This window comes from Schistocerca gregaria, chromosome 4 (assembly GCF_023897955.1).
Source record: "Schistocerca gregaria isolate iqSchGreg1 chromosome 4, iqSchGreg1.2, whole genome shotgun sequence".
Lineage (NCBI taxonomy): Eukaryota > Metazoa > Arthropoda > Insecta > Orthoptera > Acrididae > Schistocerca > Schistocerca gregaria.
In genome coordinates, this window is record NC_064923.1 from 719,422,498 (window position 1) to 719,446,886 (window position 24,389).

The following is a 24,389-nucleotide window of genomic DNA, read 5'->3' on the forward strand; positions in this document are numbered from 1 at the left end:
GTACTGAAAAATTATGCTTCCGATTTTTTATGTGAAAATTCTTAAAGCTTTTTACGTAAAACTAACGTTATTAACATTCTACATCTTTATTGCTCACAAGTACATATTTATTTTTCAACTTAGACATCCTAGCAATGAACAAATTTCTCCCAACAAGAGTTCAGTTTGGTGATACTGGCACTGTAGAATGTTTGAGCTCATTAGCAGGGGCACTACCTCACATCGGCGCACATCACTTAATAACTATCGAAGAAAATTCCTCAACTGTGTTCTTTAAGTGTTGGAAACAGATGGAAGTAGGATGGGGCCAAGCCAGGACTGTGTGGAGGATTGATGACTGTGAAGCCAAGGCAATGTACTGTTGTAGATGTCGCAGCACTCTTGTGTGGTCTGACATTATCATGCTGAAGAAGAGGGTGCTCCATGTGTGGAAGAACTCCTTGAATTCGAAACTCGATTATGGCACGCTTTTCTGGCACACTGACATAGTTATGTTATGCACCACAATGTTATGTGATGCAATTCGGAGCTCTCTTGTAGCAGGGAGTTGCAAAATTTTCACATGAAACATTTGGAGGCATTACTTTTCAACACACTTTCGTACAACAAGCTAGCCAATTAGTAGTACCTCAGAATAGACAAATTGTCTGTTGGCCTCTGTCTTTGGTTCTTCAGATGACGTTTGTTGTCGATTTTTCTAACATTTCGCCAACATGAGTGGCTGGCGTTGTCAAATCTTTACCCTCTATTGCTGATATGAGGGTGAGTCAATCAAAAAGACGCAAACGCCAGAACACCGCATGTCGTTTTAAATTTCGCCCATAGACTGTGGCAGTTACGTGCAAGGTAGCCAATACACAGCAATCTGCAGCCAATCGTTAATGACCTACAGTCAGACCAACAGGGCAGGTGTGCTATGAGTGTGTACACGACTTGCACAATGCGATATTTGTGAGCCAACGGACTGTCTACAGAGCACTTCCATAGTGAAATTCGTCCCGTTTATTGGTAGAACTGTATTTCATGGAAATTCGTGTTCAATTGGATACAAGAATTGAGCAAAGGATAAGCCAAAGTCATTAGGAACGATCATCCTGGCCGCCTTGGATATCCAGTGATTACACATTGTTTTCCCATCTAGGGGTATTTCGCTACCCCAGACACGTCGGTCTTGTGATTTTCAACGATTTAAGGAACAAAATAAAATTGTTAGGTACAGAAAAATGGCACATTAGATACGAACACAGACACCAGAATTCTGTGGTGCAAGCTTCTAATGCCTTTTAGAATGATAGGATATTTGTTTAAGTTTGCAAGGGCAGTATGCGACTCTGATATCTCAATCAAAGTTTGCGATTTATTTATTGACTCACCCTCATACCTGGCCTGCCAATGTCTGAAGGCTTTTTCGTGGTCATTACCACTGTGGTCTTTGCTACCTGCAAAGAGTGTTTGCTACAGCGTGGGAATCCAGTATCCATTAACCTTGAGGCTTTCCACTTTCTTTTTAAAGTTATTATCGTGCTTGTGGATTTCTATTGCTTCCGTGAAGAATGTGGGCAAGATAGCTTTCCTCCACAGCAAAAACTTTCGTATGGACAATTTTATTATGTGGTCTGTCTCACATGATACATGTCCTGCAACTGCTCATTTCTCCACCTATCCCAACCTACAGTGCCTCTTATATTCAGAAATACTGGTGTTGATTGCTTTTCCAATCATTTCAAGATAGATTTTTCCAGAAGTGCAGAATATACATTATATTCTCGATGTTGTAAGTGGGTCCCTTTTGTCCTCTGTCAATTTGAGACACCTATTGATCTTATCTGTCGATTTATTAACGGTCATTACGACTTGCTCACCATGGAAATGTGCGGCAGAAAATCCGAACCCGACACTGCTTCTTCCTGTGCATCATTTAGCCGAATATTGGATTTCGTAACAGTTCTTATGCAACTGGTGGAGTACCCATTGCTGATCAGAACGCTTTCCACGTGTTGCATCTCGAGTCTGTCGTTGCATCTCACATATTACTTTTGCATGCGTTATGAACGTACTGATCATCCCTGTTCGCTCTCACAGGTGGTGATTTTACAGTTTGCACAGTGTGAAACTTCAGATAAGTCGTAAGCAAACGTCACCCGAAGCACTTGACATTGAGGCCAACAGGTAATTTGTCAAAAAGTGGCCATGAAGGCCTTAACAATTTTGTGCCTCACTATTGTCAGACAGTACGTTTTGTTCAAAGATTTCTATGTTGTCGGATAATGAAGGGCCCTCTGAAAATACAACGCAATACAAAATAACTTTTTGACAAACAAATTATCGTTTTAAATCATTTCTGCAGAGCCACAAATTATAATAATCACAGTAGCTACAACATCATGTGTCACCCAGCTCTTTGTATTAGATGGCAGATACGTTAGCGTACCTTAAATTGCGTTAAAACTTTATTATCTCACATACGAGATTTATTTTCTATGTACCAAGCACCACTCGTCTGCAACCGCTACTACATTTGCTAGGCATAATATTGCGTTGTTTCTTTGTAAGAGCGTCATACTTCTGCCTTAACTGTTACACCAATCTGCATCCAGCAATTTGGAAATTGAAAAACTGACATTGTTGTTCTAATCATTTTCCTAAACACATATCTCTTACTGACCAAACAATACAAATCTGAATTGAACTGACTGTAAGATAAGGATATTGTGCTACCTTGACACTTTGATTTCAAGCAGGTAAACTGTTTGCTACTAACATTTTCATTAGATGTACCAATATCAACTCTGTTTTCCATAAATTTCTTGAAGACCATTACGATGACCACTAGAGTCAGTGTCCAAAAGATAGTAATTCTGACATTTTCAACTTTTCGCACACATGTTTACAATCGACGTTGCCTCAGCTGAGACCGAAATCAACTGAATATCGTAACTTTCGCGCGCAAAAATAACCCACAAGTTCGATTTGCGGTGCCAACTTGAGCGCATAACTAGCTGGTGAATAAATTGCCATCGTACAGTGCACACCCATGTTACACTGTAGTTATCCTATTTTTCGATCGTGCTTTATCACAGCTTTATCTCTCAATAGTACGAAAGACCGTGTAATATAAAAATAAAAGTAATAACTTCTACAATCGATAGTTAGTCATCGAATGAGACTGTCCGACAGTGATTGAGTAAACGACATCTTTGGCAAAATCAAGGTCATTAAATATGGCTGTGTGTTTTATGGTAGAATTTTAATCAATGCTGTATTTAAATTTTAAGTGTAGTAATGCTGTCAGTGTTCCGGTAAGAAAAAGATATATTTGTTTTCAAATAAGATTATTTTAATAGTACGTATATTTTACTGTGATCATGTTTGATTTGCGTATGTTGGTGTTGACAGTCGAAGTGTCAAAACGGTTTTGGAATTTATTCCTAAGTATTTCGTGTCAGCTTCTACAGTTTGTTCTTTTAAACACTTGCAACTTCAAGTAGCCTGGTTATATTATATCCAAATAATCGAAGATGTTACGTAGATCAAGGAGAAAGTTACTGCCATTTTGTCATTCCACTGTGGCTGCTTTCGCTATCCTGCGCAGGCGGTGTATGGAAATGTTGAATAAATTGATTTCATTTGTGCCTGCTTGTTGCTTGCGTCGTGTAAATAGTTTGAATGTCTAGTGCCCCATAAATATACGCAATTTTCAATCTGTATTTAGTAAACTGCAGTAAACGTATAGGTATAATTTAGTTTGCAGTATTGAATCGTTCCATAAATTTTACGGCACTGACGCGCTGTATTTAGTAAACTTCAGAAAACATTTGGGAGTAGTGAATCGTAGAAACAAGCTAATTTGTAAGCTACTGTTTCAACAGTTTTTTTATGTACGTGAAAAACAGACCCGCTTTAAAGTGTTGTTAGTGTTAATAGGCAGAAAAAATTTAATAGTGTGAGTTCTGGATTGCTGTTTTTTTTTTTTTTTTTTTCCCTTTGTTAGCAAAGGCATACTGCTAAAGTTTTTAATTATCGGTTATGCACGTTTATTTCGTACGATATAGTTTGGAGTTTACATAAAGCAGTATTTTATGAGAAAAGTCTCAATTTACCTTTGCCATTGGATAGTTGCACAAAACTCGCCATAAGTGGTATTAGTTTTGTCAGCACTACATACTCATAAAAACAAATTGAAAACAACCACAGAAATAGAAATACTGGAGAAAAAGTGCCGTATCACTCTAGGGGATGTGACCCTTTATGAATAGCACTGACTCTATTGACTGACATGAATTTTAAAAAGCAACCTTGTGACAACCTAAGCTTTATCATTAGAGAGGAAGAAACGAAAAATAGTGGACTACCTGTTGTGTGTGCCCGGGACCAAAAATGGAGTACAATACTGCAGTTTTGTCACAGAATAAGTATTAGTAATGAGTATGGACAGTATCTGAGTACTAAGAAGAGATTAGCTTTCAAGTGACCGAAAGTTGACTTCAGCCAAAACTGCTTTTGATGTCACTCTATACTCATGTGTTTGTAGTATGAGCTAACCAGTTTACTTTACTAGGAAGAAGGTAGTGCCATATAATGGAATAGTTGAAATGACATTATCAACTCTTTCAAGAAATGTCTGGTGTAAGGCATTAGTATGAAAGTGACCACATATGCTACAGACTTAACCATATAATGTTGCAGTTAGGATAAAAATACGTAAACCCAGGAACATATGAGTGCTTGTTAGGCTCTATATAGAATTGTGTATGCAGGTGTTTAGCTGGGCTGGAGCCGCTTTTGAGATTTTGCCAGTTTTTTAACTGGACTAAAGTGAGCAATAACATTTTTATCTACCTCTAGGTGGTGGTAAATGTGCACCAATCAGCTGCAGGTCACTTTCATTTAATTGGTTTTAGAATTTTTGGAAAGTGAGGATTGTGTAATAATGCAATCTTGTTGCTCCAGGGAATTTCATTTGACAAAGTGGTAGCTGATTTTGTAGATCAATATCACTGACTAACGTAGCACAAATTAACCCAGGTCCATTTGTAGGTCACCACGTTACAGCTTCCAGGGGCAACAGTAATTTGACTTTCAATTTGCATATATTTATTGACTGAATTTAAATTGCTGTTGTACTCTAATCAATAAGAGGTATAATGTTATGTTAAAAGTTTAACTCAAAAAGACAAGTATGTATTACAGATAGCAACTGTGTATCTCTCTAGTTGCTGGTGTCGGAGAGGTACTAGAATCTGGATTCAGGCACCCTGTCCAGAAAGAAGTGAAAATAGTAGAAGCCCCTCTCAAAATGATACAAATATACAGAAAAGCAGTGTTGTTTTATTTCATCAAATTATTGTAGGATTGAGTAATAAGGCAGAATAGCTTCTTATCCGTATGGAAAATATAGATAGCTCTGAAAAGACGACATCCTTTGCCTCTCTGAACACAACGTAACCCCAAGTTTAGATAAGTTACGTATAAAAGATTACACTGTAGCATATTACTCACACACAACTAACATGGGAAAAGGATCAATGTAAATTTTCTAAAGGATTCTGAAAGCAAAAATGATATGGAAACCTTAACGTGGATCTTACAATTTGATCTCATTAGTTAACTTTCCAAACAATTTCATAAAGACAGTAGGACCATAATTGACAATATTTCCTTTTGATGAAGCTCAGTGTGAGAAAATAACTGTTCACCCAGTAACAAAAGCTCTCTCTGTTCATGATGCACAGGCAGGATAAATAACAGATTGCCTTATGTCCTGAGCAAATCACAATTAGGGGTCCAGAAGGGTTGCTCTACTGAGAATGCCATTTACATGTTCACTAGCCAGATTTTACAAGCATTAAATAATAAATAGGCTGGCGTGGTGTTTTCTGTGACGTATCTAAGGCCTTTGAATGTGACATGCAGTATTCTCCTAGGTAAATTGAAGTTTTATGGGATTGATGGTATAATCAACCAATGGATAATGTCATATTTGACCAAAAGAATGCAGAAAGTTGTACTTAGTCAATTACCCAATTTAGTCTGGGGACTTTATTCTAACTGGGGAGCAATCATGTAAGGGGTTCTCCAAAGCTTAATCTTGGGTCAACTGTTGCTCCCCATATATGTAAAAGATCTTCTGTGTAATATACAAGAAGCAGAATTAAGTTCTTGTTGCAGGTGACACTACTATTGATCAATCCAAATATACATACAGAAACAGAAGAGATAGCAAACAAAATTCTTAAAGGTATTATCGATTGGTCTTCTACGAGTGGTCTGTCACTCTATTTTCAAAGGAGACAACATATTCATTTCTGCACATCTAGGGGTACTACACCAGTGAGAAGAGTAACTCACAATGAGGAAATAATATGGTGGAAACTTCAAAATTCTTATGTCCATATTGATTAGAATTTAAATTAGAAGCAGCACTTTTTGGAACTGCTAAAACAACTTAGTTCAGCCACATTTGCACTTACAATCATTGCAAATCTTGGGAAGAGAGAAATCAATAAGTTGACATGGTTTGCTTATTTTCATTCAATAATGCCGTATGGAATAATGTTCTGGGGTAACAACTCTTAAGCCAAAACATGCTGTAAGAATAATGTGTGGTACTTGCCCCCAATCATATTGTAGGCATCTGTTTCAGTTGGACATGCTGACTACTGCTTCATAGTATATTTATCCCCTCATGGAGTTTGTTACAAGTAATCCACTATAGTTCAAAAGGAACAATGCTGTACATAATTACTCCACATTATGGTCTTTGTCTTTAGTACAAAAAGGGATCACAATGCTGCGACAAAAGTTTTTAATCACTTATCTAGTTGTATCTGACAGGCTGTGAAGTAAAATTTGGAAGACACACACGCCAGAAAGTTTCTCTTTGACAGCTCCTTCTATTCCAGAGAAGAATTTCTATTACTGTAATGTGTAAAAAGATGGTAGATAGAGCTTAACTCTGACCTCTATTTTCTTTTCTTTGTGAAAGCAAAGAAAGGAAATTAGACATGTTCAGAATGTAACCATATGTATGAATTAATTTGCAATGTGAATGTAAAATGACTCGTTCCACATCATTACAATCTATTGTGCAAAATGATCCATGCGACATGAAACTGTTTTGAGGCAATGTAAACCATGGCATGCAAATACCAGGCCTACATTCCTCCAGTATTTGAGAATGAGAGCACTTGACTTCCAAGAAAGCAAACAACAATAAACTATATATTTTCTGACCGTGAAAAATTGACTGTGTAGATGAGCTCTCTGCAACTGTACCTTTAGTAGTTAATTGTTTTCATGTATGCCTATCGGAAAAGGGTGTTGTGGCTGAAAATCATATTCCAAATAGTCGAGCAATAAATTCATGCTGGGGAAAAACAAACAACTCATTTTTATGAGTGTGTTCTGAACTCGGTGATTTATGAAATCTTATGTTTACGTAAGTTGTGCACATTTTTGTAAGAACATGAATTCAGCCATACATTCTATTGATGTCACTACCTAAACAGACTTACAGATAGTTTGTTACAGGCAATTTATTTTGAACAGTTTGATTTATTAAAGTTTATATGGTGCTTAAGACAGTGCAATGACCAAATGTTGCAAGTAAACTGGCTCACCAAGACAGTTATGGTCAAAGCTGTGTTTAGTGTGGAATCCAATCCCAACTGCTGCCAAAGTGTGGGCGTATATGCTTTACCAAGGATTGAAGTCTTCAGTACCAGAAAATGAAAATCTGTAGTTATGCATTTACACATGGAGCCAACAACCCAATTAAAAGAAAATAAAGATCTATACAACATTCTGCTTAATATTGTAGGACAGTAGTTTAAATATACATATCATACAGGAATGTCATTAGAAAATTGGAACAAATTCTCAAATGATGTGTGTCCCTTTAAAACTCAAAATATGAAACTGTATGACAATATAGGTGTGGCAGTTGGTGTGTATTTTTGACAGATAGACAAATTTTGGCTGATTTGTGAAGCAGTCATGCCAAATATAAAAGAAATTTTGATGCAATATTTTGCTGTCGAATTCACTGCTAAATAAAACCAAAAAGAGATGTTTGAACCATTCTTTTACATTTTGGAAATTAGTGTGTTTTTATGCTGATAATGGTGCCATACATTTTCATTGCTTGTATACAGAAATTTAAGTAAAGTCATTAGACCGTTCATTGTGTTCTATGTACAGTGTCCCTCCATTTGTGTTTTTACACAGTCACAATATTTTGGTTGATAACCATGTCTAATTAGACCTTTATGCTTAATATCTCCAATAATTTAGCTGATTTTCTGCCACACCATTATGCCTGCTATGTAACATGCTGTGTATGCTACAAATTTCAATTAAGTTACTCTTGACAACTCACTTCGCAATATGTGTGTTTGTATGAATCATGTAATGTGACATTGCCATAACTTGATTCCAGTTGAAAAAATTGTGTTTTTTTAATGTTTCAGGTGGCTTTAGGACCATTCAAGTATCGAGAAAGATCTGAAGAGTCTAGAGTTAATGTAGTTGTCTTTGCAAGGTAAATTACCATTTCATGTTACCAGATATTTCTGTTGTTTGCCCTGTATTATATTAATGCATTTTATGCTGTGGGAGATATTTTGCAGTGTAAAAGAAAAAAAAATGTGGACTGTGTGATGTAATACTGCTATAGATCTTTATACATAGACTATTGGTGTAGTAACCAATGTGGTACAAAACGAGAAAAACTGAGTAATTGTATGAGTTGCAAATAGGAAATAGGGAGGATATAAGAAAGAACTGAGGAAACAGCTCAAAGGACAGGAGCTCAATATAGAGCACAAGTTATATTCAAAAGCTTGATTACTGATACTAAAAGTGTGCTTGGTACATTGGAGTTAACTACTCCTTTTCTATTAAATTTTTTAATAAATGTGGATGTATATATGCTCAGAAATTAAGGAAAATCTGAAATAATTTTAACTGTAATGACATGGCTTGCATCAGATTTAGACTTGTTTTGTGGGAAGTAGTGAGGTTGAGAGGAATTGCAGTGAAAGCAGTCACAAATTCATAAAACAGGAGACAGCGTTTTCCATTAAGTTTGCTGATAATTTGAAACAGTTACTTATAGATTAAGATAAATTATTATGTTCAAAGACTGTCCAATAAAATATTACTATTTATCAAAAACAAAACTGTGTGGAACTGGAATGACAATGTAGAAACAGAAGATGTTTTTTAATGTGTAAACAGTTGATTGTGAGATAAAAGTGGGCAAGAAATAGGAAAGCTGTATAGTGACTGAATAAACGTAGATGGAAATAATGGATAAAATCCTGGGTCAGAAGACAAGCATACATTGAAATTGGAATAACAATTACTAATAGACTTCACAATTCAAACCTGTGTTCTCTCTTCCCTTATTGGTGGTTTATTATTCATGATTAGTCATATTCTGTTGATCCTACATAGTACCTGAAATCTAGAAAGAAGTCAAAGATGTGCATTGAACTGCAATTCAGTTCATTGACTTAACATTATGAAAAAACTGTTGGATTACAGTGCTAATTCTAACTATGAAACAACATAAAGCATTAAATTTAAGAGTTAATTTGAAGATAGTCTTCAGTGTTGGAGGAGAAGTTGCCCTCAGTCTCAAAACTCCACCACATTATCTGCATGACATTTAAAGTGATATATTTTATACCTGTCTACCAGTCTCGTATCTGGACTAATACTAACTCATTTAAATTCTTGTAGAGGCATCTTCTCAGAATTTTTTTGAAAATATTGACGGTAATGTGATGGGTCAGTTATTTTTTACTGGTCCTTTGTTACCCTATTTTGCGAAGTGGCTTTGGGATACTTTTGTCTCTGGGATAGAACTGTTATAGGAAAATTCATTATATAAGTATGTCAGTGTTTTACTAAGTTCAGCTGAGAACATATCATTATTTTATGACTGATTTCACCCTTAGTAACCACTGAAACACATATTTTTAAGACAATGTATAATAATAAAAATTTCTTTTGGAAATGTAGGAAGCACTTCAATTCAAAACAACTTGTTTTGGAAGGCTTTTCGTAGAAACTATAGGCTATTTATTAATGTATAATAATAAAAATTTCTTTGGGAAATGTAGGAAGCACTTCAATTCAAAACAACTTGTTTTGGAAGGCTTTTCGTAGAAACTATAGGCTATTTATTAAGGTTTATACAATACCTATTAAGGAAGTTTTTGAAAGTAAAATTATCTGCTTTGCCATAAAAATGTTGTTAAAGGTATCTGCAGTTTTGGGACTTTTTTCATTTCATTATCTACCTTTCATGAAACTTCTTAATTTTCTTGATTTGTTTCTTCCTGTCTCCTTTTCATTTTATTCCAAACCGTTATTATCTTGTTGATGAAGGAACTTATTTTCTCTTGAAAATGCAGTGTGTTTATAAATGAATATCGGCGTATTAACACTTTATAATATTTATTACCTGATTAAATTTACAGTTATCAATGATATGTCAAATGAAAGAGCAACTCAAACAGTTTTACCAAGAACCGTATAAATGTTCAATGTGAGCACCATTTGTCACACGGCACACATCAAGTCTACAGTAGAGTTCCTCCTAAACGCAAGGGGCCCAATGACAGGGCTTGCTTTGCATGGCCTCCACATTCACCTGACCTAGCGCCATGCTATTTTTTCCTTTGGGGCTTCATCAAGGATCATGTGTACATGCCTCCGCTACCAGCAGACCTCCCTGAATTAAGAAACTGGACTGAAGCAGCTATTGCTACAATCACTGAAAACACACTTATCAACATTTGGGAAGAACTCGGCTATAGATTTGATGTGTGCCATGTGACAAATAGTGCTCTCATTGAACATTGATAAGGTTCTTGGTAAAACTGAGTTGCTCTTTATCATTTGACATCATTTATAACTGAAAGTTTAATATAATAAATATTATAAAGCATTAAAACCCCGATATTGATTTATAATCACCCTGTACATAAATTTTGATTTTCTGATGCCATTGCTTAAAAATTTTACATAGCACTTTGTAAATTGATTGAACCCTGTCATCCTCAGTGTCCCTTGATGGAAAGTAATCTTCTTTTAAATATATTTTATATTGTTATTCCATTAGTAACCCAGAGTTTAGATGTATTTGATCTGTTTCCTCTAGTTAGATTATAGGAAAACGGGTTTTCTGAATAGCCTAATAATCTTCCAGAATTTATATTTTTCACACAATTGGTGTTTTGTAAGCTTTCCGGTCTGTATTTTGCAAACTTTTTTTGAATTCCTGAATACCTTTTCATTTATCATCCTTGTAGTTTTCCAGTCATTTTTGTCACATTCCCTAATAGTAAATGTCACTAGTTGACCATGATGGTCTGAAAGATACAGGGAAAACACTATGAAATGGCAAGGAATTACATTATATATCTGGAATAGATATGTAGTAACCAGATGAATAGGTATGTAGTAACAGGATGCTAAGTTACATCAATTTGTATTGAGCATTCCTGTATCGGAGATCAAATGATAAGAAATGCACACCTACATTATTTGAAGGTTGCTTCAGTCCATCTAATCAAATTAGAAGGTATTTTTTTTTAAGTCTTCTGATTGGTTTGATGTGACCCACCACAAATTCCTCTCCTGTGCCAACTTTTCAATCTGAGTAGCATTTGTAATCTACATTCTCAGTTGACTGCTGGATGCATTCCAGTCTGTTTTCCTCTCCAGTTTTTACACTCTTCAGCTCCCTCTAGTAACATGGAAGCCATTCCGTGAAGTCTTAACAGATGTTGTGCCAACTTGTCCCTTTTCCTTATCAGTGTTTTCCATACATTCCTTTCCTCGCCAATTCTTCAGAGAATCTCCACAGTCCTTACCTTATCAGTCCACGTACTTCTCAACATTCTTCTGTAGCACCACCTCCCAAATTCTTCGGTTCTCTTTGTTTCTGGTTTTTGCACAGTCCATGTTCACCACCATACAATGCCATGCCTCAGCATATATTATCAGATATATGTTCCTCAAATGAAGGCCTGTGTTTGACACTAATAAACTTTTCATTGCCAGGAATGTCCATTTTTGCCAGTGCTAATCTGCTTTTTATGTCCTCCTTGCTCATCTGTCATTTGTTATTGTGGTACTTAGGTAACAGAATTCCTTAACTTCATCTACTTCGTGGTCACCATTCCTGATGTGAAGTTTCTCACTGTCCTTATTTCTGCTGTTTCTAATTACTTCATCTTTTGCTGATTTACTCTCAATCCATATTCTGTACTCATTAAAAAGTTCATTCCATTCAGCAGATCCTGTAATTCTTCTTCACTTTCACTGGGGATAGCAGTGTCATCAGTGAATGTATCATTGATATCCTTTCACCTTACATTGAATGAAAAATAGAACACTTTTGCTAATAAAGTGCTTACCTTATTCGAACACTGTTTTCCCCCTAAACTTAACAAGGTTAGAGTAAAGTCTACAAGGAAGCCATGGATTACTCAAGGAATAGGGGTATCTTGTAAAACAAAAAGAAAACTGTATCTGTCAATCCAAAGCAGTTCTGATGTTGATGCTATAGCACATTACAAGAAATACTGCAAAATATGAAAGACTGTAATACGGATATCAAAGCAAATATATTACAAGGAAAATATAGTCATATCAGCAAACAAAATAAAGACTATGTGGGATATAGTGAAGGAGGAGACCAGTAGAACCAGACATGAAGAGGGAAAAATAGTGTTAAGAGTAAATGATACATTGGTGACATATGTATAGTGTTGCAGAACTTTTTAACAAACATTTTATAACTGTTACTGACAAGATGGGGTTGTCAGGTTCTGTAGATGCTGCTATGGTATACTTCAGGCCAGACATTTCAAGTAATTTCCATATCATGTCTTTGACCCTCACTACCCCAGCAGAAATAATATCCATCATAAAATCTTTAAAATCAAAGTCTAGTGGACATGATGAAATATCAACAAAGTTAATTAAAGAATGTGATTCTGAGTTAAGTAATATATTAAGCTATGTGTGTAACCAGTCGTTTATCAGTGGAATATTTCCTGAATGGTTGAAATATGCTGAAGTTAAGCCACTGTTTAAGAAGGGAGATAAAGAAATAGTATCAAATTTCCATCCAATTTCACTTTTGCTGGCATTCTCAAAAACTTCAGAAAAAGTAATGTACAATTGGCTTCATAACCATCTTATCTCAAATAACCTATTGTCAAAGTCACAGTTCGGATTTCTAAAGGGTTCTGATATTGAGAAGGCTACCTACACTTACAGTGAAAATGTGCTTAATTCATTAGAAAAATTGCAGGCAGCTGGTATATTTTGTGATCTATCAAAGGCATTTGACTGTGTAAATCACAATATCCTTTCAAGGAAATTAGAATATTATAGTGTAACAGGAAATGCTGCAAAATGGTTCAAAGCTTATATCTCTGGCAGGAAACAAAGGGTGTTATTAGGAAAGAGACATGTATCAAGCATCATCCAACTGGGAACTAATTACGTGTGGTGTCCCACAAGGTTCCACTTTAGGTCCCTTTCTCTTGTGTATATCAGTGACCTTTCATCAGTAACATTACCAGAAGCCAAGTTCATTTTGTTTGCTGATGATACAAACATTGCAATAAATAGCAAATCAAGTGTAGTCTTAGAAAGATCAGCCAATAAAATATTTGTGGATATTAATCACTAGTTCCTAGCCAATTCTTTGTCACTAAACTTTGAAAAAACACACTACATGCAGTTCAGAAATGTAAGGGGTGTCCCATGAGTATATGCCTAACATACGACGACAAGAAGATAGCAGAAGAGGACAGTGTTAAATTCTTGGGATTACAGCTTGATAATAAATTCAACTGGGAGGAGCACACCACAGAACTCCTGAAGCGTCTCAACAAATCTCTATTTGCAATGCGAATTGTCAGACATAGGGGATATAAAAATGAAAAAGCTGGCATACTATGCTTACTTTCATTCCATAATGTCATATGGGATTATTTTGTAGAGTAATTCATCAAACTGAGCTAAAGTTTTCCAGGCACAAAAACATGCAGTAAGAGTTATATGTGGTATGAACTCAAGAACATCCTGCAGAAACCTGTTCAGGGAACTAGGGATACTAACTACTGCTTCCCAATATATTTATTCCATAATGAAATTTGTCATTAAAAATATCACTTTTTAAAGCCAACAGCTCAATTCATGGAATCAATACTAGAAATAAGAATAATCTTCCAAGGATTTAAAGTCACTTAGTCTTATACAAAAAGGTGTGCATTATTCAGGAACACATATTTCCAATAACTTACCAGCAGCCATAAAAAGCTTAAAACCCAATGAAATTCAGTTTAAGAGAAGCCTAAAGGATGGATGAATTTTTCAGTAGAACCAACTGATTTGTGTGTGTATATAACCTGTGCACAATTTCAGTGCTGCACCAGTTCAGCGCAGTAATGTGTTCATTGTAAATAAGTATTTAGTAGTTGTATTACACATTTATTACCTTATAAACAAATACCTTATAAACAAATAAAAAAATTATTTTAAGTTATGTGCATTAGTAATTGTAAATGATTCTTTCATATAGTGGTCATTAAAAAATGACGACCATGTCACTTGGGACCTGTGGAATGGTACATTAGCTTATTTGTTTGAGTTGTAAATATTTGTCATGTATTGTTTTTTTCTGACATGTTCTACATCCTGGAGGACCTCCTCACTGTGGACCAATTGGAATGTAATTCCTCCATGAACCATTCTTTCAATTTCCTCAGTCACTTCTTTGATGCAGAGATTGAACAGTAGGTGGAAGACTACATCCCTGTCTTCCATTCATATTAATCTGAGTGATTCATTCCTGTTGTGCCACTCCTTGTTTCCTCTTGGCTCTTGTACATATTGTATATTACCTGTATTTCCATATAGCTTACCCATGTTTTTCACAGAAATTTGAACAACTTGCACCATTTTGTAGTGTCTAACACTTTTTCCAGGTTGATGAATCCTGTTAACATGTTGTGATTTTTCTTTAGTCTTGCTTCCATTATCAACCACAATGTCAGAATTGCCTCCTTGGTGCCTTTACCTTTCCTAAAGCCAAACTGATTGTCATCTAACACATCCTCAACTGTATTTTCGATTCTTCTGTACATGATTCTTGTCAGCAACTTGGCTGCATGAGCTGTTAAGCTGATTGTGCAACAATTCTTGCACTTGTCAACTCTTGCAATCTTCGGAACTTTGTGAATGATATTTTCATGAAAGTCTGATGATGGTGTATCACCTAATTCTCACATTCTATACACCTGCGTGAATAGGCACTTCATTGCCACTTATCCCAATCTCTTTAGAAATTTTGATGGAATGATATCTATTATTTCTGCCTTATTCGACTGTAAGTCTTCCAAAGCTCTTTAAATTCCGATCCTAATACTGGATCCCTGACCTCTTGTATATCGACTCCTGTTTCCTCTTCTGTCAGATCATCGGACAATGTGCATTTAACAGCGGAATTCCTATTGCAGTCTTATTGTTACCACCCTTGCTTTTAATTTCACTGAGGGTTCTTTTCCCTTAGTTATTGCTTTTGATAGTCATTTCTTTATCAATTTCTTCGCATTTTTAATGCAGTCATTTCGGCTTAGGTTCCCTGCACTTACTATTTATTTCATTCCAAAGCAAATTGTGTTTCTGTATTCCTGAATTTCCCTGAACATTTTTGTACTTTTTACTTCGATGAATTAAAATATTTCTTCTGTTATCAATGGATTCATCAAAATTACCTTCATTGTCCGCAGAGAACTTGAATCATATCCCTTCATTCCTTAGTACTTCCATATTCCACTTCTTTGCATATTGATTCTTCCTGACTAGTCTCTTAAACTTCAGCCTACTCATCGTCGCTACTAAATTTTGATCTGAGCGTATATCTGCTCCTGGGTACACATTACAATCCAGCATCTGAGTTTGGAATCTCTGCCTGACCACTATGTGATCTAACTGAAATCTTCCTGTATCCCCTAGCCTTTTCCAAGTGTAACTCCTCCTCCTCCTCCTCCTCTTGTGATTCTTTAACAGATTATTCAATATTACTAGCAGAAACTTATTTCAGAACTCAATTAGTCTCTACCCTCTCTCATTCCTAGTACCAAGCTCATGTTCTTCTGTAACCCTTTCTTCTACTCCTTCCCCTTTAACCGCTTTCCACTCCGCTATGACTATTAGATTTTCATCTCCCTTTATGTATTGGATCACCTGTTCAGTATCCTCATAGATGTACTTCCTCTCTCTCTTCATCTTTGGCTTGCGACGTTGGCATATGTACCGGAACTATCTATGTCGATGTTTATCAATTCTGATGAGAACAACCTGCCACCCAACTGTTCGCTCTAATGCACTCTCTGCCCTATTTTCCTATTAATAAAGAATCATACTCCCTTGTACTGTTTTCTGCTGCTGTTATTTACCACATACTTATCTGACCAGATACCTTTGTCTTCTTTCCATTCTACTTCACTGACTCTCACTACCTCTAGAATGAGTGTTAGCATTTCCCTTTTCAGATTTTCTTGTTTCCCTACCATGATCAAAATCTGACATTCCATGCCCCGACTCATAGAATGTTGGTTATTCAGAGATCTGAATGGAGGGCTAGTCTGAACCTTTTGCCAGTGAAGAGATCATTGTGACACTTTTTCAGTTACAGGCCTGTCCTGTGGGTCCACATCATGTTTTTTTAATTCGGTGACTTCCATTGCCTTCTGCATCCTAGTGCTGTTGATCACCGCTGATTATTCTGCCTTTAAAGGCAGTTTCCCAACCAAGGGCAAGGAAGTGTCCTGAACCTCTGTTTGCTCCTCCAACGTCTTTGACGGGGCCTTTGGCTGAATGGAACGACTTCTTGTGTTGGAAGCCTTCGACTACCATTGCTAATGATTTTTGTTCAAAATTTAAATGGTGGTGGGTTTCGAACCTGTCACTGAGGACATTTTGGTTACTAAATGAAGACATTACTCCTAGACCAGTAACTTTGCCTCATTCTTCTTTTTATCTACACACATTTTAAGTGTAAAATATTGTCATATTGTTTTAAGGTAACTATCTGAAATCATAATTTATTCTAAAAAGTGATTTTTCCTTTACCATCCTTTGCTTTCCCTATCTTCTGTATGACACTTTTTTTGACAAAGAAAATGCTTGAAACTTTGAATACTTGATTTGACAATTTTTCAATGTGCTGCTAGTGTGTTTCAGTATATTATTTATACAGTTATGTATATGTGCTCCTTTTTTACATGCAACTACAGTACTAATTTTTCCCCATCTTGTGTATTATGTAAATGTTAGTATTCACATCATTTCAGTATTCATGTAGCAAATAAAGAGTTTAATGTGTGAAGCAAAGAAACATAATACAAGACAGCATTCACACTAGTTTTTGAGCACTAGCTTTATTTTTAGCCTAAGGACACACACACACACACACACACACACACACACACACACACACACACACACACACACACACACACACACACACACACACACACACACACACAGAGAGAGAGAGAGAGAGAGAGAGAGAGAGAGAGAGAGAGAGAGAGAGAGAGACTAGTTGTTGACATTCTATTATTGAGAGTGTAGGGAAGGATGCAAGTAGTGAGTAGTGGGAAAGAGGTGGATCTTCTGACAGATGAATCTGCTGCTGCACAACAAGATTAGAAGCATCCAGTGGGTACAGCTAAAAGACATTGAGGAAGAGGGAGAGAGGGGTGAGGAGGGGGAGAAGTGGAGATGAAGAGGGAGAAAGGGAGAGGCGGAGAGAAGGTGAAGCTGTTGAAAAGAGAACATTAGTGAAGGAGGGGGGGGGGAGGGAGAGAGAGAGAGAGAGAGAGAGAGAGAGAGATGCCAACCTGAGGTGGTAGGGTGAAGAGGAAGAAATGTATGGCAGATTTGGGCAATTGTGAGGTTCCTAGCACCAGTCAGAATGAGAAGAATGTTAACAAAATGCTATCGAACGTCGAGTAGTGGCAGAGCTGAAGGCGCGGTAGTTTCCCAGTGCTAGATAATATTTCTCTCCTGACCAAGGTATTATATTGAAAGCTCTTTCTTTTTAGCAGCTTGTCTTAAGGCAGTGATGCCCTCTGATCATTACATTCAGTGCCAGTCTTCTGTTTGAAGCTCTCTCTCTGTGTATGTGTGTGTGTGTGTGTGTGTGTGTGTGTGTGTGTGTGTGTCAACATAAACTGGTTACTTGATGCCGTCATCATAAGAAGAGTGATGTCATGTCATCATCCAGTTGTGCATGAATGTTCTAGGCTGTATGCTTTCCAATGTCTCTGGGAGCAGTTAAAAACAGTGAAACTCAGGTTAAAGTCTGGACTTTATAGGGCTGATAAAATGGTGTCTCTCTTTTTTTCTTAAAGTTTTTGACACCTTGTGAGGTGGTGCAGAGATAAGTCACTGTACTTGTATTTTGGAGGAGGGTAGTTTGTATCGCTACCTGTCCACCCATACTGGGATTTTCGGATATTTCTCAAATACTTTCAGGCAAATGCCAGCATAGTTCCTTTTAAAGGATATGGCCTATTCCCTTCTGCAGTCTGAGTGTATGCTTAGTATACAATGACTTTTTGATGATATAAAATTCCAATCTTCTTGCCTGTTTTCTCAGGTCCCAGTAATATGCTGAGTTGCTAATATGATGCTTGTGCTGTTACTCAGTATGCAGGATTCCATTCCTCAAGAAGTCCCAAGCAGCGTAGTCAGCTAACATTTGTCTGCTTTCGCTGGAGTGTAGTCACCATTCCTTTCTGATTCCTTAGTGCCTTGTTTTGGCTTGTGCATATTACATATGATCTATGAGCCTTATTACAGAAGATAAGATTCAAAAAGGCAACTCCTTCATCTGCAGTCATTGCTGAGTGCTTTTTACAAATTCACAGATGTTTTATGTTTTGTTTTTCAATTGAAACTTTTCTGAAGCCACTAGAAGCACACTTTACAGTGGCTTAGTTTCTTTGCAATGCTGACATAACAATTCCTATAACTTAATCCAACCTGAGAAGCAATTTTGGAAGCCGCCAGGTCTGCTGCTTTCAGTTGGATAACAAATGATGATAAAATTCTTGTCTGTAGTATTCATTCACAGATAATGATTCTGACTCATCTGAAATCATTTACAATCTTTCTTGAATTCTTGGGCACATTTGAAACCTCTCAGGTGTCTCATTACCAGTCAGTGCTTTTAATCTCTACATTATTTCTGCCTGAATAATAAATTTGGTAATGATTTGTTACACAGTCATATGTGAACTTGCTTGTATAGTGTGAATAATACTAACAGAACCTTCTGTGAAGACCTACCACACACATTCCCCACTACAGATATCCCCCACCTGTACCTCACAGAAGTCGGAGCACACTCGCTCGAACAGTACACTCGGAACAGGTCTTGTTTATAAATAATCCAGCCTTGTTTATCTGTCTCAACAATTTATGGTTCTGCTTAGTCAGGATGAGGTACCAAAGGCAAAGCATAAATTAGGAGCATCAAAATATACCATTACCTACATCTATTGCCATTATGTCAGTTACTTGGGATTTGGAGTTACTGTTTTCATTAACAAGAGGCATTCAGAAGGGTAAAGAACAATGGAAGACAGGAGGACAGTGTGTAATTAAAGGTTTAGGTAAATTGTAGGATTACTATTTGTGTTTGAGACATATACTTCAACTTTTAAATGTTGTTTTGCTATACATCCTTAGATCTACCAGAATTATTTCATTCATCAGTTGTTGTGAAAACTACTAAAGGGCTTAATGAACTTGTCTCTGTACATATCGAGACTTGTTCTCAAAACTGTGTTTTTTATGCTGTGTTGCAAATTGGTTACCAAAGTTATAATCTGTTGAAATTGGATTGATAATTTATTGTATGAAATTGCAGTCAGTAATGGAATACTGTGTGCCATATCGAGACTCCAACCCCAAACATTTCTTTCGGGAGTGCTAGTCTGGCAAGGTATACAGTTGGGCTTATGAAAAATTTCTTAATAGGGATAGAGGTGCCAAGAGAAGTGAAGATGTGAGATCAGATCATGGCCCTGCTTGGAAAACTCAATTGGTAAGAGCATTTCGAACAAAATGCCTCTTTTTGAATTTCTCTTGTTCTGGCACTCAGTTCTAATCTACAGGAAAGTTAAGAAACAGTGTATACTGTTGGAGAGTAAAAAGGTTCATTTTGTAATTATAAAATAACAGGGAACATTTGGAAGGTAAGGTATTTTAACACAGTGCACAGCAGATGTGCTTCACAGACCAAAAGTTAATTTTTATACTTTGCCCATACTTCGTCTTTTTTGTGTGGGAGCACACCATATTGTAAACTCTACACTTTTTGTATAACCTTTATATTTAATTGTGTATTTGTTACATCAAAAAAGTATTTACAATAATTTATCTATTTGATTGGTTTTGTTATGTGAAGAAAGTTTGTACTTTTATGTTCTTTGATTTTTAATGAAACTGCCTTTCAAATGCCACCTTATTGCTTTGAACGGAGGATAGTGATATAAAATTCATCAATATTGATTTTAAGTGTTTCACAGAACTATTTGTGTAGTAAATTTATGCATCTGGCATAGTAAGACCCCCATGTTGTTGCTGTTGAATAAGCTTCCTTCCCCTCTTCCCTCACCTGCAGCCCCTCTTCCTCTTACAAATTGTTTTCATTTCTGCATGACTGTTGGATGTGTTCATTTGATCCATCGCTGGCACTGAAAGTCAACAGTATTGCAGTTTTCTACTCATGAGTTGTGCCACTGTGACAAATTATTGTGTTCACATCTAGAAACCAACTAAGCAAAACTTTCAATTGAACCCCTGCTGTACCAGGGGGGAGCATGCTACTTTGTGCCCACCTTCTGTAAATGTTGTAATTTAGATTGATATTTCATATTTTAAAATTCTTATAAAATGTGTGTTGTTTTTTATTATTTCCTATACTAGATTTTATAAATGTATAAATTTTTCTGTTAAACTTAATCTGTTAATTTAAGTGTACCTCCTTAGCAGTAGATGTGATTTGACAAGGATTGTCTTATACAATAAATTATAACATTTTGGCAGTAGTACCTCAGTGCAATGAATTTCTCTGTGTGCATAGTAACAATAATCTCAATAACAATTTGTTTCTGTATGATTTGTGATTGTTTCTTCTTCCTTCTTATTCAGTGCCATTTTGTCCAGTGTTAGAGACAACTGTGATTGAAAATGTATCATCGCTATCATACTGAGAGAGAAGTATTAGAAATTTTAGAAGAATCTGCAGATTTGGAAATTGAATTTGGTGAGTGAAACTGAAGAGGAATGTGTTGTATGTGAGGATTTGGACAGTGATGGTATAGAGACACTCGGAAGAGGAACTCTGTGCACCTGCAAAGAATGATAACACAGCTGGTGAGGTCACTGACAAGACTGGAAAAGTTTTTACATTCAGGCCTCATCGTACCGCAAGGCGTGTAGCACAAAACATAGTGAAAGAGTGAGAAGGCATAAGATAAGCAGGTAAAGTAGGAACAATAATAGAATCATTTGAAAAGATTTGTTCTCCAGAAATTGTCGCCATAATAAAGCATACTAATGGAGAAGCATTTAGACAGAATTTACTCAAAACAGGCTGACTTGAATTCGTGGCATATGTCGGGTTACGTATTGTGGGGAAGGAGAGCAAGAGTCAGTCATGTAGTCTTGATGTATGGTCCAACACCTCAGGAAGATTTGCTTATACTGCTACTATGAATAGAACTATCTTCCATCATCTTACTAAAATAGTAAGATTTGATGACAGAGACAAAATGAGTGTAGAGAACATGGCACGTTCGCTCCAGTATGAAATGCATTTGAGGAAATGATTGAACTACTCTCAAAATATTACTCTGCTGTGGTGGACACAGTTATTGATGAAATGCTGCATTTTTTGCGTGGCAGATGTCCCTTCAAGGTCTTCATGAAGGAAAAACTGGGAAAGTGTGGTATGCTTGTATGAATGCTCAAACTCTTTTAAAACCAGATATGTTCTCAGCATGGAGTAGTATGCAGGGAGAAAAAATGATAGTCCACAACAATCAAATTCAACTTCAATTGTAGTGAAATGCCTTGTTGTTCCTATAAATATTTCAGGGTGCGTTGCCACCGCAGACATATGTAACAGTTCAGTTGATTTGGTCAAAGATTTTGGAGGAATCACAAGCTGACTCTTGTGGGAACATTACAAGTTAACAGGAAGCATATACCACAAGAACTGAGACATCTCAAAATCAAATGGTGATGAAATTTTCTATTTAGAGGGCTACAAGAAGATGGCTGCTATATATTTTCTATACTCTTGTGGACATAGCAGTATTAAATGGCTCTACATTGTTTCTGCTCAACTCCCCATTGTGGGATAAGACAAAATCTAATAAGCAGTGGCTTACTATTCAAGAACTGGGACTACAGCTCACGAAACCATACGGTGAAGAAAGGACTATGTATAATAGAAGACTCCAGAAGTGTGTGGTTTCAGCCATGGGAGGTATTCTCGGATGGAATATCAAGCAGAAGTTCGTTGCAGAGGAAGCTAAAGGAGGGAGGGGACGGGCTCATTTGTGTTGTCATGAAAGCCAGTCAAAAGCAGTCAAGTACAAAACAGGAATGATCTGTGAAGCTGTAAGGGATACATGCAGTAAACACAGCAAGAAAACTGGTACATGTATAAAGTATGAAGACTTTATAAATCGGTAATGACTGTTTCTAACAGTGCAAGGAAATACTGCTCAAGAAAATAGGTCTAAATAAATTTAAATGACCCTAAAAATTAAAAATTCTAAATACTTTTTTGTATAGTGTGCTAAAAGAAATTTAGTATTTCTGGGCTTTTAGTTCACATCAGTAGCTCTTTATGCAATATTTTGCTGATAAAGGCCGATAAAAATACCCTCTCTGCCTCCCCATTGGTACTGTGCATTATGAAAAGTACGTTTGTACTGTAAGGGTTTTAATCTTAGTGCATTTCAGTTGTAAAACTACTTACTCTCTTTTAAATTGGGTTTCATACTTAATGATATGGTCTTCCACAGTTGCCGTTCTGAATTGCTACAAAATTCTGTTTTCCTGTGAGCGCAATGCGTCGCCGGATGTCAGATGCAATTTTAGCTCCGGAAATTGAGCCTCCCAAAAAGAGAATAGCTTCTAACGGTAATAAATTGCCTGATCCAATAAGAGAGGGGGAGATCCTCACGGATGTGTTAGGAAAACGTTGGAGACTTGGAAGATCAATAGGTGTTGGAGGTTTTGGTGAAATATACCTGGGTAAGTAATGGAAATCAATTTTTGTATGTGAGCATTAGTTATAGGTGTAAAATATTTCCAATACTATCACATTACAGTGAAGCTGGAGCTCTATCTTCTTTCATTTACTCTTCTCGTTTGTATTAGTTGGAGTTTGTGTTGTTGTTGTTGTTGTTGTTATTATTATTATTATTATTATTATTATTATTATTATTATTATTATTATTATTATTTCATTGTCGGTGGTGGTGGTGGTAGTAGTAGTAGTAGTAGTAGTAGTAGTAGTAGTATAATACAGCACCTAATGGTGGAACGCAGTCCAGTTTTTAACTATTCTCTGCACCGCCCGTCCCCTGCTCCCCCCAAACCATCAGTAACCAGTAACATTAGTCTTCCTCATAATGCCTTGCTGTGAGCAGGTCTGTACAGCTATAAATACTCCCCTCCATAATGTGACAGACTTTTCAGTTGTGATGCTGTGTTATCAATTGATGTCTGAACAAAACTTCATAAAGCTTGGCAACACGTTGGAAGTTGTCCTCCTCACCACTCCCTGTGTCTGCTGCTACTTGTAAGCAGACATAATCATTTCCTTGTGTGTGCATCTCACCATCCCCACCTCTACAGTGATGCCTTCAGTGAGATTTGCACTGTGGTAGTTATAGTATGGAAGATGAGAGGCAAGCTATATACTCTCTACAGTTAAATTTAGTATGAATTATAGTAAATAGCACAGAGACTTTGGAAGCTAGTGATGCAAGTTGAAATATGTATCTGGGAATTACAAGGTAAAGTGTTACACTATAAAGAAAATATGTATTAGTTTAAGTTTATCTTGTAATTATATTCAATAAGTAGATTTTAGAGTGGCTACAATCATCTCTAAATAGTTTAGTGTAACATTACTCCCAATTCATATGTAAGTATTGTACAAAAATACCAATCTGAGAGGCATTGGAAGTGTTACTCCGGCAACAGCATGCAGTATGTTTCTATCTTCAGGTACCATCTTGAAAAGCTTAAGAAATCAAGTT

The 24,389-nt window shown here is 36.4% G+C and overlaps 1 protein-coding gene across 1 annotated transcript in view; it reads left to right on the forward strand.

Moving 5' to 3' along the window:
- Positions 1-3,182: 3,182 nt before the first annotated feature.
- LOC126365979 (serine/threonine-protein kinase VRK1-like) overlaps positions 3,183-24,389 on the forward strand; it is a 67,435-nt gene continuing 46,228 nt past the window's right edge. The window contains exons 1-3 of the mRNA XM_050008786.1: positions 3,183-3,299; positions 8,469-8,539; positions 23,145-23,376. Coding sequence (XP_049864743.1) covers positions 23,190-23,376 — 187 coding nt within the window. The 5' untranslated portion in view covers positions 3,183-3,299; positions 8,469-8,539; positions 23,145-23,189. The remainder of the gene's footprint in view (positions 3,300-8,468; positions 8,540-23,144; positions 23,377-24,389) is intronic.